The sequence below is a fragment of the Sapajus apella genome, unplaced genomic scaffold (assembly GCF_009761245.1).
Source record: "Sapajus apella isolate SASKATOON/1434 unplaced genomic scaffold, GSC_monkey_1.0 scaffold9, whole genome shotgun sequence".
NCBI lineage: Eukaryota > Metazoa > Chordata > Mammalia > Primates > Cebidae > Sapajus > Sapajus apella.
Window position 1 is genome coordinate 23,855,204 of NW_022436949.1, and position 16,161 is coordinate 23,871,364.

At 34.4% G+C, this 16,161-nt stretch overlaps 1 protein-coding gene across 18 annotated transcripts in view; it reads right to left on the reverse strand.

Moving 5' to 3' along the window:
• Positions 1-16,161, reverse strand: part of MYCBP2 (MYC binding protein 2) — a 274,498-nt gene that overhangs the window by 204,019 nt on the left and 54,318 nt on the right. For all 18 annotated transcript variants that reach the window (XM_032277408.1, XM_032277409.1, XM_032277423.1 and 15 more), the window contains 8 exons: positions 15,835-16,077; positions 15,539-15,610; positions 13,353-13,449; positions 9,478-9,551; positions 9,204-9,342; positions 7,620-7,696; positions 4,335-4,539; positions 2,321-2,485 (listed from right to left, as the gene is read on the reverse strand). In XM_032277408.1, the coding sequence (XP_032133299.1) occupies positions 2,321-2,485; positions 4,335-4,539; positions 7,620-7,696; positions 9,204-9,342; positions 9,478-9,551; positions 13,353-13,449; positions 15,539-15,610; positions 15,835-16,077 (1,072 nt within the window). The remainder of the gene's footprint in view (positions 1-2,320; positions 2,486-4,334; positions 4,540-7,619; positions 7,697-9,203; positions 9,343-9,477; positions 9,552-13,352; positions 13,450-15,538; positions 15,611-15,834; positions 16,078-16,161) is intronic.

The window sequence follows — 16,161 nt, forward strand, 5'->3', positions numbered from 1 at the left end:
TACTGTAGCTTTCTCTCAAGCTTATGTCTCTTGAATGCTTCCTCCAAACGGTAACACCTCTCTACAGTACTCAGAAGAGTCAGAAAATCTCAAACTTTTCTGGTCTAAGTGCAAAGGAGTCCATAAATAGTTAATTTTACCTGCTTTGACCTGCCTCAGCAAAACCAAGTAAAATTCTTGCTATAGTATATTGACATGATACTATTTATGTAGAAACCAATAAGACTTTCTAAAACAGCATTTTTCCATCCTTTTCAACCTACAATGATTTCTTGCACATTCCGATACAAAGCTTTTTTCTAAACTTCACTTATTCATATATTACTTTCATTATACTTGTCATATCCAAGTGCTACCCATATTCTATTTAATATGTTTTGTATCAACTCTAAGTTGACTAAAGCATCTTTAACCTTATCAAGTAGTAATAACATTAAACATCAAAAATTATTGACTATTTTTCCAATATATTTTAAAATAAAATTTTTAAAGTATTTGTTTCATTTAAATTACAAATAATATCAATCTCCTGTAAGGTTTGGGAAAACTATTCTACATTATTAGCTCAGATATTACTTCCTCAAAGTGGCCTTCACTTTTACCTTATACTACTTTAGGTCTTTTTGTTAATTACATCTCAAAAATTTCCACCTTTAATATTCAGCACATTTGAAAAAGGTAAGTATGTGTGTGTGTATATAAAATGGTATTTATTATTATTAATTGTACTAGCTGACATGTTTTTGAGACCTTACATGATGTGCAAAGCTCTGTGCTAAGCATTTCTTAAGCTCTACCTTCTATAATCTTCATAACAACCATATGAAGCAGATGCTATCATTATCTACCTTTTGCAGGTAGAGAAGAACAAAAAAACTCTTAAAGATTAAGTAAACTGATACCCAGTTAAAGGTTAAGTAAACTGTTACCCAATTAAAAGTGTTGGTGCCAGGAGTCGGGTGCAGTGGCTCACACCTGTAATATCAGTACTTTGGGAGGCTGTGGTAGGCAGATCACTTGAGGTCAGGAGTTCGAGACCAGCCTGGCCAACATGGTGAAAACTTGTCTCTACTAAAATTACAAAAAATTAGCTGGGCATGGTGATGCATGCCTGTAATCCCAGCTACATGCCTGTAATCCCAGGCTGAGCTGGGATAATTGCTGGAACCCAGGAGGCAGAGGTTGCAGTGAGCTGAGATCGTGTCACAACACTCCAGCATGGGGGAGACAGAGTGAGACTCAAAAAAAAAAAAATTAAGTTCTGTAATACCCAACTGTCTCTCAGATCCTCAAAAAGGCAGTAACGAGGTCTGTCAGGTCCATCAATCACTAATGTATCATCCATGCTCGATAAATGTATGTTGAAGAAATACACAAGTTTCCATCAGCTCTACCCAGTGGATGTTGGCAAGCAACAATTATACTGAATACTATTTTTAAACTGTACAAGAGCCTACCCCCAAATTTTGATTTATTCTCATAGTTGTGGCCAATTGAGAATCTAAATATTACCACATTAAGCCAGTTCACATATCACTGGGTACACTTTGACTTAATAATTAATTGCTATAAGTGTTCTATAGGTGTAATTTCCCCAGCATGAGACAATCACACAAATTTGTAATCACAAACTTCATTAATTCTAGTTTCCTTTTTATCAAGAAACTCAAAGCCTTTACATATTTATAGCATATAAAATCCTTTCAAGTGGGATGCCTCATTCATTATACTCTTCACTAGCTGCTAGAAAGAAAATCTAGCAATCAAATATGACAAGTTTCAGAGATTAGCATTTATAAATATAAAACGATTTAGCTATTTCTACCTCTCATATCCACTTCTTAAACTTTTGTTTTATAAGTCACCCAGACACTTGAAAGTAACTCTTTAGACCCAACACTTTGCTAGGCACTGGGGATAGAACAGTAAATAACACAGGTTATCCCAGCCAAACACCCTAATGGGGGAGATAAAACACTTCAACTATTTTAAACCAGCTTTGTCACAAAAATCACCTCCCCAGGATACCACCACTGTCCCAGGGCCATGTCCCATAAGCACCTGAGTCTAGGGAAAGCATTCCACACACATCACAGCGACAGTGAAGCTTCCCTTGCCAAGCTCTATGATTAGCTCTGCATGAAACTAGGAACAGTGCTCCTAGTGACAAGATATGACAGAAAAGTTCTCTTTCTAAATTTTGGAAGGAAATGTAAAAAATGTAGAGAAACCATGCTACAAACATAAATGTTCTAGATATATCTTTGTAATACATAACTAGTATTGAAACTTCTTTGCATAAAACTTTTTTTAAACTTACTTGAACTATCAGAGTAAATGGCATCTTTTCCAAACATGTAGAGTTCTCCATCTTTAGAAATCACAGAACTACTTCCATTATTGCAAGCTGTATATACCACAATCTTTCCTTCCATCTTAATGATCTTTTTAGGTTTATAGGGTTTTGATTGCCGTCTGCTCTTAGCTTTAAAAAATAAATTAGATTAAATCAGTACCTCTAGGTACAAATAATGGTTTGTATATAAAGTTCAAAGAAAAAAAAACACATATTATTTGGATTTATGACACTACTTATTTTCACAAAGCCCTGGGCTTCCCAGCATGTCACTTAAAATTAGTCACCCTGCTAGCCTCATCTGGTTAATTAATATTTAGGCTATCATTGCCAGATCCTCATTCCTTGAAGTACATTCAAATTCTCAGTAAGAAATATCAGTTTCCCATCAAACTCCTGAGGGACTCAATCTCTAAATTAGCTTATTGCATTGTTAACACCATTCTACTAACACATATCTAAAATCTCCTTTTTTTCCTGAATTGTAATTCACATGTATTCTTGTGATATCCTAGAAAGTAAAATAAGTTCCTCATTCATTCAACACATTTTTATTAAGCAGTTACATCAAGTCAATGAGATATTATAAGGAAGGGAGACATATATGTGGAAGGAGAGCTTGAGCTAAGCAAAATATCGGAAACATCAACCAACCAGCTGTTCCTTCAGTCAACCCCAGTCCCTGCCTGTCTTTCAGAATAAAAACATATTGCTTCTGTGCTGGGACTTAAAATACTTTTCATATGACATGACACACACACACACACACACACACACACACACACACACACACACACACACACACACACACACACACACACACACACACACACACACACACACACACACACACACACACACACACACACACACACCCCCACACCCCTACATACATATTTATACACATACATACACTACAACTACTTTACCTGGTGCCCAAAGATGGACAAGGTCCTCCAAATGCCAGAAGGAAAAACTATTCTGAGAGATAATAATATACTTTACAGCTACTTTAAGGGAAGATGGACTTTTCCGAATAATTTTTATTTTCACATTATTTTTACATTATGTGTTGGCTTTACAATCTAATCCCTATAAGACATTACTCCAACGTGTTAAAATGTATAAAGAACGTGAGAAACTATAAAAAGAGAAAAATGGCACTTTGAAGGACACTGAACGGAAACATAAGAAATGTAAGACATAAAATTATTTTCTTTTTCATTGCTTAGCAATGATTGCATCATAGAGAAATAACACCAAAAACGGTAATCCAGTCCAGGCATAGAGGCTCATGACTGTTATCACAGCACTTTGGGAGGCTGGCAGACTGCTTGAGTGCAGGAGTCTGAGACTAGCCTGGGAAACATGGCGAAACCCTATCTCTACAAAAAATGCAAAAATTCGCTGAGCAGGGTGGCATACGCCTATAGTCCCAGCTACTCGTGAGGCTGAGGTAGGAAGATCACTTGAGCCCAGGGGGTCAAGGCTGCAGTGAGCTGCAATCACACTACTGCTCTCCAGCCTGGGTCACAGAGTAAGACCCTGTCTCAAAAAACACAAAAACAAAAACCATAATCCATAGCCAACACTATCACAAAAGATTATATAAAGTTTACCTTCATTCTGAAGTATACATTCCTTCCAAAGTTTTAGGTTTCCTAAAATAATCTATTGCAACAAATAAGTTTTTTTAAATTACTGATATAAAATAAGCATATACTCTCGGATGAATAGCCACGTTCCCATAAAGCATAAAAATTCAAAAATATCAACTTTAGAATAAAATTAGCAAGCACTTTTTTTTAATGAACAGTAACCCACTGCCATTAACCAAATATGTCCCAATTTAAAATCCTCTATTAACTTGGTGAGGTTAGTGTTGCCAAAATTAATAAACTGTATGTTAATAAAGTTTTCTTTTTACTAAAATAAAGCATTTATTTTTACTAAATGCATAGTTTATCACTCAACTTACTTGATTCTCCATCTTCTCCTTTACTAGCAGATCCCGTAAAGAATATGCTCCCATCTTCTGCAACTAAAAGGGCATGCGAGCCATCGTGTCCAACTGAGAAGTGTACTATCTTTGGAGATTTTGTAATTGGTAGCTCAACCCATTTTCCTGCTGAAGGACCACCTTGTTTGATTCCAAGACTCTGGTATTTGCCAGTGTAATATATCTTATGTATTCAAAAAAAAAAAAAAAAAAGAATTACAGGGCATTTTGGAATAGTTCATCAGGTTTCACATGAAGAAAAAAAGGACATCCATATTTATTGAAAAACAAAATTCACACACACAAAAAAACTTTTTACACTACTCAACTTCCAGGAGCTGAGCAAGAAATATGCATATTTTGCCAAGAAGACACAGTTCATAATAGTTTTTTCATATCTACTCAGAATACTCATATCCACAATCCAGAATATTCACATCTATTCAGAATATTTATATTTTTTCAAATTTGTATCTATTTCCATAAATATACTTCCTATTTAGAAGAGTAGGAAATTCACAAAATTTTCAATTCACTTTTCCCCATTGTAAAAACTTATATATAAACTTACTGTATTTTCCTAATGCTTTTAAATTGTACAATTCTTTTAATTACCTTACTTTCCCTTCATACCCACTACAGAAGCAGCTTCCAATGCTACAGGCTGAACTCTACAATCTGTAAGTTAATTATACACACTACTTCCTCCAACTTGTAGTCTATACATTTCTATACATTTACAGAAATTTGCAATGAATATCCATCCTACTCATCAAAATAAACATAAAACATAAATTCATCCCTACTCAAGGAATTAGAATTCCATAATTTAAAATCTATAAAACATAACATTTATTAAGTTTTATAGTATTAAATGTCGCCATTTTGTTTCATAACACAGGCACACCTCAGAGATATTAAGTGTGAAATAGCAACGTCTGAAGAAACAATGTATATGCTTTAGTTTAAAAATACTTTATTACTAAGATATGTTAACAATCACAGAGCCTTCAGTAAGTTGTAATCTTTTTGTCAATGGAGGGTCTGGCCTCGATATTGATGGCTGTTGACTGATTATGGTCATGCTTGCTGTAGGATGGATGTGGCAATTTCTTAACATAAGACAACAATGAAGTTTGTCACATGAATTGACTTTTCCTTTCATGAAAGGTTTCTCTGTAGCATGTGATCCTGTTTGATAGCATTTTACCTACGGTAGAACTTCTTTCAAAACTGAGGTCAATCCTCTTAAATCCCACTGCTGCTTTATCAACTTAGTGTGTGTAAATATTCTAAATCCTTTGTTGTAATTTCAACAATGTTCACAGTATCTTCACCAGGAGTAGATTCTATGTTAAGAAATTATTTACTTTGCTCATCCATAAGAAGCAACTTATTTTTTCAAGTTTTGCTATGAAATTGTAACAATTCAGTCACACCTTCAGGCTACATTTCTAATTCTAGTTATCTTTCTATTTCTACCACAGCTGCAGTTGCTTGCTCCAATAAAGTCTTGAACCCCTCCCAAGTCATCCATGACAGTTGGAATCAACTTCTTCCAAACTCCTGCTAATACAGCTATTTTGACCTCCTCACATGAATCATGAATATTCTTAATAGCATCTAGAATGGTACATCTTTCCAGGTTTTCAACTTACTTTGCCAAGATCCATCAGAGCATTCTCTGTCTATGGCAACTCTAGACTTATGAGATATGGTTCTTAAATAATAACACTTGAAAGTTAAATTACTCCTTGATCTATATGTTGCAGAACTGATATTGTGTTAGCAGGAGTAAAGAAACAATCTCCTTATACATCTCCAACAGAGCTCTTGGCTAACAGGTACATTGTGAATGAGCAGTCGTATTTTGAAAGGAATCTTTCTTTCTGAGCAGTAGGTCAGAAAGCTTAAAATAATCAGTAAACCATGCTGTAGATGTGCTGTCATGCAGGCTTTGTTGTTCTATTTATGGAAAACAAGCAGAGTGGATTTAGCATCATTCTTAAAGGCCCTAGGATTTTCAGAATGGTAAATGAGCACTGGATTTAACTTCAAGTCACCAGCTGCATTAGCCCCTAACAGGAAAGTCAGACAGTCCTTTGAAGTTTTGAAGGCAGGAATTGTATTCTCCTCTCTAGCTATGAAAGTCCTAGATAGCAGCATTTTCTTCCAGTAGAAGACTGTTTTATTCACACTGAAGAGCTGTTTAGTGTAGCTGCCTGTATCAAAACGTGCCGCAGCTTCTCCATCAGCACTTGCTGCTACATTTTCCACCTTCATGTTAGGGAAATGGCTTCTTTCTTTAAAGCTCATGAATCAATCTCCACTAGCTTCAAATTTTTCTGCTATAGCTACCTCACCTCTTAGCCTTCATAGAACTTAAGGAAGCTAGGTGGCATTGCTCTGGATTAGGCTTTGGCTTAAGGGAATGTTGTGGCTGGTTTGATCTATCTAGAGCACTAAAACTTTCTCCATAACACCAACAAGACTGTTGTGCTTATCATTGGTGTGTTCACTGGAGCAGCACTTTTTAATTTCCTTCAAGAACTTCTCCTTTGCATTCACAACTTGGCTGTTTGGTGCAAGAGGCTTTTCAGCCTATCTCAGCTTTCAACAGGTCTTCCTCACTAAGCTTAATCATTTGTAGTTTTTGACATAAAGTGAAAGACCCGTGACTCTTCCTTTTGTTTGAACACTTAGAAGCCATTGTTAAAACTATTAATTGGCCTAATTTCAATACTGTTGTGTCTCAAGGCCTGAGGAAAGGCAGAGAGATGGAGGACTGGCTGGTCAGTGTAGAAGTCAGAATACACACATTTATCAATTAAGTCTCCTGTCTTCTAAAGGCACAATTCATAGCACCCTAAAGCAATTACAACAGTAACATCAAAGATAATAGACCACCATAACAGATATAATAAAGAAGTTTGAAATACTTGAGAATTACCAAAATATGACAAAGAGACACAAAGTGAGCACATGCTGTTAGAAAAATGGTAACAACAGACTTGCTCAACTCAGGATTGCCACAAACCTTCAATTTGTAAAATGTGCAATTATTTGTGAAGCGCAACAAAACTGAGCACAATAAAATGAGGTATGCCTGTACTGTTTCCAACATGAATGAAATTTTATCTCACAAAAAATAATTTTAAACCAAAAGTTTACATGATTATCCTTAAACATGCAAACTATATAAACGAATCAATAGACTGTAATCTCTTAAATCAGAGAATGCTAATTTTTAATCCAAAAATTTACCTTTCCATTTGCTGTTTTCATTAGCGCAAACTCTCGTCCTGCACCAAGAATTGCTGACTCCTCATCAAATCCTGTACCTGAAATACAGCAAGACTAGTAGATACTATTGCATTTCTAATATGAAGAATCCTAAGTACAACATGTACTATTTTGAATGATTGCAATGTCAATTCAATATCACTAAAAAACGATGACGAAACGTCATACGCTCAAATTTTTAAAAATATTAATAATAGGTATAGTATTCCAAGGAAAGATAAAGTTATCATAATCTATTTTTCTGGTTCCAAGCTAGTACCAAATTAATTTTTTAAATATACAACAAAAATTTTTAAAAATTCAATGTTAGCAATATTTCTTGAATTAGTGTATAAATGCACGTATTTTTATTGAGCATTTATTAGGTGCCAGGCATTATACAGTTCAAAAATTTATCTCATTTGATTCTCACAACTATACCACTTGGTTTACAAACAAGCAAATATAAAGGTTGGAGAAATTAGACCAGACAGAGTGAATTAAGCTAGGAACAATGCCATGCAGGTATTTGAATTAAAGTATTTCAAATTATCTGCCTATGTCTTTTTCTATAGAACATTATCTATAGCTACTCCATAAATATGTGCACGTGTGTGTGTATATATATATATATACACACATATGCACATACACACACAGATCCTTAAGCATATTTTCAAATTGTAAAACTATGAGTAATTGTAACTTTACATATGGCACATTTTACGATTTTATCCAGCTATACAAACTACTACTTTATGGGCTTTTAAAATTTAAAATCTATAGTTTCAATTGGATATTTTTCTAGGGAAGAATTATAAAAATATCACATAACTAGAATACATGAAGTAAAGCACTAATGCCAAATTCATTAAATGTAAAGAGATAACAGTCTCAAAAGGTGGATTTGCAAAGAACCCTACAAGTTATGGAAGGTCACTATTAAACCTGGAGCAGCATGGCAAGCCAAAACTAAAACTCTCATGAGAACTCATGATCCTATTTACTTTTACAACATTACAAGAGTAAATAATCTCAGCCCAAGAAATACTCTGTGGTTGTCTGTATTGCTCTATCGAAATGAAAGAATGCTGATCCATGTGTAAGGCCAATTACCATTTTCACAATATATGAGATCATTCTATGAAAATCTGTTCAAGTAAGAATTTAAAAATTTCAACAAGAGAACTATGTATATTGCTGTGATAACATTTACAATGTAAGTTTTCAAATTTTTAAATAGTTAATGATGGAGCATATAAACTAACAACATTCATCAATACTCATCCATAATTCTCAGTAAAGTTTATTTTCTTTTGCTCTATTCAAAACTAAAATGATAAATTATTAGTCAATTCCTTAGAATGGTCTTCAAATATCATACTTTGTTTAAAGGCCGTATTTCGTAGTTATTTATTCAAATTCATTCAAAATTGTCCTTTATATTAACACACAAAATAGCTGCTAAAATATAAGCTGAACTGGTGAAAACACAATGTTCATTTTTAAGAGAATTAAAAAACTGAAAATTAAAATACAGGAAAAACGCTTAATTTGTTATCTTACTTATAATATGCAAGTCCTTTTCCAGATCGAATAGTGAGATACCACAGGCATGTAAGCATTTTCTGGCCAGTTTAAGTTGTAATTCTTGTTGCAGAACAGGTTCAGTGCTCGTGGCAAATATTCTGACAACAAAACCATCCTAAGAAAAATAAAACATCCACAGCATTACATTATATAAAGGGGTTGTTCAAGGCTCTACAGTCTATCTAGTAAAAACCAAATAATTTAAGGAAAAGGAATTCCATTTACAGTAGTTAAGATTCAAGGTACTTACATCTCTTGAAGCAGCTATCTGATTAATATATTCTCCATCAGTGAATAAAATATTTTGACCTTCAGTGTGGCAATCTGTGCAAAAGAAAGAAAAAGTATCTCCATCATAATACAAGCAAACAGCTCACAAAATGAATTTACTCCTCTGTTGAAGTCAAAATGAGAGTTCTCCACGCAATAAGGATAAACTTAAACTCAAAAGGAGACTGTGCTTTTCAATAAAGAATTACAAAAATTAGCAGGGACTAAAGAATTCAACTAATCATACTTATTACATTTTTGCTTATATCTATAAATCTTCCATAACCAAGGACCTGAGATCTCACCTAATTTCAAAGTGAATTAGTATTAGATATAGTCTGATAGTAAACATGCACCATGATAAACTATAATGTTGGTTACAATCATTTCAATACAATCACATGCAATAGAGGCAACACTCTACTCTCAGACATACATCATAGTCATTAGTGTCACAGAAAAATACAGACCTAAAACTTCTGTATTTAAGGTCTATTGTGTCCAACTACAGGTATCCCTTGTTTTATAAAATGGATGACATTCAAAGCCAGTTGTACATTTCCCACTCAGAAATTCAATATTTATTCACAGCATTTTTAGCATTTAGTGTGCTCTAAACTTTTTAAATGTTTGTCCAACACAGAGCAGACAAATATATGCTTACATATTTATTTTTGTCTCAAAGCAGATATCTTGGCTAGAAAACCATATTTCATCAATACTGTACGTATCTCCATAGAATAGTACACCATATACTTTGATCAAAATAATGCATAAGTTCAATTGTAACAAGGGATACCACTATTACAGAAGGACCACAGGAATATGTGTTAGTGATTACTACTAAATAACACAAAACTACAAGCAAAATCAACATCTAAGTGTAAATTCTATCGTTTTGGAAACACAAATTTTCAGCAAGCAAGTATAAAAGCACACACACACATACTTCCCAAAATAACTGCAGAGAACTAGGATGAATCTCTCCATTAATCACAATATCAAAACAAAAATTAACATTTCATTTCTAGTTGCACCTGAATCAACAAAACATAAAATTCTGATTTTGGAATGCAGTAATGGAGCCCATCCGAATAAGCTGGATTACTCTATATCTTTGCCCAGAGCTTCATACTAGCATACTTCCTTATCATAAATATGCAAAACACAGGCAGACCCTTACCAAATAGAGAATTCAGGGATCACAAACTGGAAATAGAAACTGGGAGACAAGGCCCACTGGTAGCCCAAGAGACTTGGTAATCAAAGAGAGGAGAAATCAAAAGAAAGAATTCCTAGTCCACTGTACAGAATACAAAGAGGCGCAAGAAAGATGCTTCTCAAGCTCTAAGCAGTAAGATTTTAAACTAAAAAGCAAAGAAGAAAAACTCATTACAATGTCAGATAAATGCAGGGTTGAGGAGTGAAGCGGCGCAAGAAGAGTAGCAAAAAGCCTCATGCTCTGAGGCAACCTGTCACCAGACATGGAGAGAAAATGACATAAAGACACAATCTGTAAGGTCAGCCAAGGTTTAAAGAATAAAATGACAATTATTATGGGAAAAACTATGTTTTAAATTAATCAAAACGAGGCTGAAATACTTTTTAAATAAACTATTCTGTAAGACAAGCTGGAACATGAAGCTCAAGGAATTACCTGATTCATGTCAACTTGAAACACAGTATTCATTACCATCTATAAACCTGACAATTTACTTCTGCTCCTTGATTGGAAAGCTACAGAGCAGAGTTGTCCCTACCCAGGAAAAACAAAAAGTGCTATTTAATGATAATTCAGTCCAGGTCAAAGAAATAAGAAAATGACAAAAGGCTTCTTCAGGCTTGAGGGAGGAGTCTTCTACCAAGTGATTTCAAGATTTTCTCTTTATCCTTTCTGTATCCATCATGTAATATTTTAAGATTGTATCTTCAGGAGTATATCAAGCAACATCCACCAGTTCTGAAGACAAACATGGGACTATCTTCCCGAAGTTTGGTTCATTCTTCACCATTGATACAGCACACACTTATAAAACACAGAAAGCCAAGCTTGTATTGTTCAAAGTTGGATGTCACAAGTTAAACGAAGCAAAGAGACTTAAACTGAATAAAGATATTAATGAGTAATTTTTTATCAAGACAGAATACACAAAACAGCTTTAGGCGTATTTTTTCAAATTGTCTTCTCAGTCACAGTCCCTATTAAATGTACACGGTTTCTCAGAAATAAATCCTTTATATTAATACCCGTCTGTTATAGTAGAGGGGATGTGACAACTTAGAATTTTTCTTCTACATCAGTATCCTACAATGACTGGCACAAAGACAGCACAATAGGAATGCTCATTACAGTGTAATTTATATAGCAAAAAAAACTGGAAGGCTTTCATTCCCAAACATTAACCAATGGAATATATTTTGTAACATTTAAGTGACATTGCAGAAGACTATTTAACGACCTAGAAATATTTTCTGAATGTTAAGTGAAAGAGATAGATTTAAAAAAAGCAATATATAGAATATGATCATACTTCTTTACAAGTACGGACATATACACACAGGAAAAATACGAGAAGGATATTTACCAATATGTTCATAGTGTTTATATATGGGAAGTGGAATTATAATTATTTCAATTCATTCTTTTTTGTTCATATGATTTTTATACAATAAACATGATTGTTACTTTTAATATATGTATAAATATGTGGCTGAGTGTGCATGTTATTAAAAAGTATTTTTTAATATTATTATTGTCATTATTATGACCAAAGACATGGCCCAGGACTTGTAATGAAACAAAACAAAACCCTGCAGACATATCTGATAATAGATGGTTATTCACAAAATGATTTTATTAAGTCCTCTGCTTTCCAAAGCTGCTACATTTCTGAAATGGACATGAGCTGTGGTATTTACTTTAACAGAGTGTCATGCACACTAATTTTTATCTATGTATAGGTAGTAAGGTCCAAATAAATGTTTGATGAAGTTATGAAAACTGTATTTAAAAATTAACATGTAGCCTGGGTGCAATCATTCTTCTCAATGCACTCTTCAAAAGTAGCTCTTTCAGATAGTCAAGTACTTACAAGTAATACTGCTTACTATAAAATTATTGACAGACACATTAGATATTCAAGATTTTAATATGAACAGCCTCAGAAGGTATCAACACTGTAAGCAAATTCAAAGACCTTACAATAAAGAATGTGCATTTTTCCAGCATTTGACAAATTTTGAGACCTACTGCCTCAGAATTTAGCAGTGATTTAAGTGAATATATAAAGGCCTCAAAATTAAAGCAAAATAAACTTTGTCCAAAGACCATTATCAAAGCATTATTAAGACGCATAAAAAGTATAAATGATGAAATAAAAAAAAAAATTCCTGACCCACCCTAAACACTCTGTCTCTGAAATTCCTTTAAAATAAATAAAATAAAAATGAGGAGGAAAACCCAACTGCACTGTTGTTAAAGTAAAAATAAATAGAAGTTTCTTTATACTGGGTCATACGAGAGCCAGGGTCCTGATTTTATAAGAACAACACAGTAACATCAACCCACTAATTCAGCAACTGAGAAAATCTTGGTGGGGTGAGATCAAAGATCAGGCCATAGATGGCCAAGTTTAAAAACAAATATTAAAACTTGTTATACTATATTTCTATGTCTATTGTTTTCACATGTATTAACTTTATGTACACTATAAAATGCTTTGTATGTCAAGACTTTTAAAACCCTTTTATAAACAAGCACTATTACTTGCTAATCATTCTTTATGTGTTTAAATAGCCTAACATGCACATTTCTTAAAATAGCTTGTGGAAAAAAAATGACTATTTCAAACATACCTGGTAACATTACAGTACCATCTTGCTCCAGTGTTTCAGGGCTTATCCTTATGGCTGTCATGCTGTGGTTATTCACATCTCTATATAATAAATAACCCTGATAACAGCAAAAAATTTTCCTGTTAAAATATTTTTTATTACTAATTCGGCAGAAACAGCAGCCATACAGTTCCATACTACAGGTTTCTGAAGTACAATAATACATCAATATTGACGTCTAAAAGATGTTAAAGGTTAAAAATATAAGAATATTCCTCTCAGAGGAAAAGTCATACATTATTGAGAATTGATTTAACATATTCCCAGAAACATAATTAGGTATACTGAACAGGACAGCAATAGGTACAAACATTTTGTTCAAAATGACCTTATCACTTGCCAAGTCAATAATATAAATGAGCACTGTTAATTTAACAAATAATTTAAGAAAAATAAGTATTGAGTTTGCTATTTGAAAATGAATAGCGTATGGTTTTAGGTGGTATGATATGCCATTGGTATATTTTCCGCGGCATTATTTGTTAGATAAGACACAGTAGAGTAGCAAATAAGAATTTGATGAGATATTTTAAACTAGGTTAAACTTTTAAGAGACAATTACTGAGAAACTAATTGGTTATTTAAAATTTAATTGCAGGCTGGGTATGGTGGCTCAAGCCTGTAATCCCAAGACTTTGGGAGGCTGAGGCAGGTGTATCACCTGAGGATAGGCATTCGAGACCAGCCTGGCCAACATGGTGAAACCCAGTCTCTACTAAAATTACAAAAGTTAGCTGGGCGTGGCAGTGGGCACCTGTAATCCCAGCTACTTGGGAGGCTGAGGCAGGAGAATCGCCTGAACCTGGGAAGCGGAGGTTGCAGTGAGCCAAGATTGCGCCATTGCACTCCAGCCTTGGTGACAAGAGCAAAACTACATCCCCCCCGACCCCCAAAAAACAAAAAGTTTTAATTTCAAAATCTCCCCAATAGTTGATACAGTAGAATTATTCTTAATGTAACAATAACAATTTCCATAGTTTTCAAAATGCTTTCAAATATCTTTAATCATTTGATGCTGACAACAAATCTTATGAACTCAGCAAGGCAGGCATGCAGGGAAATCTTTATTCCCTATCCTTATACAATAGAACTTGGGCTTCACTGCTCAGCTGGGTATTGTATAGAAAAAATATTTCTAGCCCCTCTTGTCTATCCTTAATTTGCTTTTCTCCATAAGAGGAGTAGTCATGTATCCATCTGGCTGCTGACCTCGTAAAAGGCTGACACTCATCTGGCTATGATGGTCAGGAGACAAGATCACAGCATTAAGAAAGACACACTGGCCCAGGGTTTTTCTCTCTTGTGAGTCTCTGCATATTCTCCATGCAGGTAGCTGTCTACTGAGGAGGCCAAACACTGTTTTCTAGAAAGTACTGAATCTAGACTAAAATGATAGAATTTGTGGTAAGAAACCCTAATTTGGCCTCAGGTCATGTACACATTTTCAATTTAAACGTGCTAATGAGGCTGGGCAGGGTGGCTCAGGCCAATAATCCCAGCACTCTGGGAGGCCCAGGCGTGTGGATCACTTGAGGTCAGGGGTTCGAGACCAGCCTGGTCAACACAGTGAAACCCTGTCTCTACTAAAAATACAAAAAATTAGCTAGGTGTGGTGGCACGGGCCTGTAGTCCCAGCTTCTCAGGAGGCTGAGGCACAATCACTTGAACCCAGGAGGCAAAGGTTGCAGTGAGCCGAGATTGTGCCACTTGAACCCAGGAGACAGAAGGTGCAGTGAGCTGAGATTGTGCCACTGCACTCTAGCCTTGGTGACAGAACAAGAGTCTGTCTCAATTAAAAAAAAATGTGCTAATTATAAAGGTCGTCTTCAATTCTTCTAGAGGCTCATTTAAACAAGAACTCCAAAGAAGGTATGTTTATCCCCTCTTAAAGCTAAATAACAGAGGACCCAAGTAAGTTAACTGAGTTGTCCAGTCTTACAGCTAGTAAGACGCAGGGCCAGAACTAAAATGGAACCTCCTGTGAGTTCTGAGTCAGTGTAGTTTACACTACACTATACAATTGTATGGCCTTACTAGTAAAAATATATCATTTCGGTTGAAATACAAGTGATATTATTGATTAAACAAGGAAAAATCACATTTTTAAAAGATAAGAAAATTTTGGTTAATTGTAGATATTTTCTTACCTGAGCATACCCTAACCAAGACTTTTTTTCTTTTCTGTTTCTGATGCGGGATGTGGAATTGTATATATGGCCCTGAAAAATAACAAAGGTTAGTCTATCAATGGTTTCATAATTAATAATCAATGAAAAATAAGCAAATGGGTGAATATTTAATGCATGCATTTCAGTTACGGTTTTCAAATAAATATTACATCCAAATTAGATCGTATTCTAGAAATGAAACTAGAAATACACAGAACAAAATTCATTACGGTTATAACTCTGTATAATTAAAGAACTGTAAAGAATCACTTTACCCTAACTGTTCCACTGTATCCAGAGCCTATTTTATATAATCCATCCTTGCATAACAGATAAAGAAAAAATCCATCATTCTGAAGTAGACATTGATCATCTTCATCAACAGATATTTCTTTTAATGGCCACTTGTGCATTAAAGCTGCTTTCTTAATGCCATTACTAAACCAGTCTTGAATTTGAATTTTTCCCACCAAAACTGCTTGTACACTTCTCTGTAGTGAATTTAGAATTGTTGGCACCTGGTCAAAAGAGAAGAAAAAAATGAAAAAACATGTTTAAATGTTACAAACACAAGACAAAGATACTTTGGTAATAGATCATCA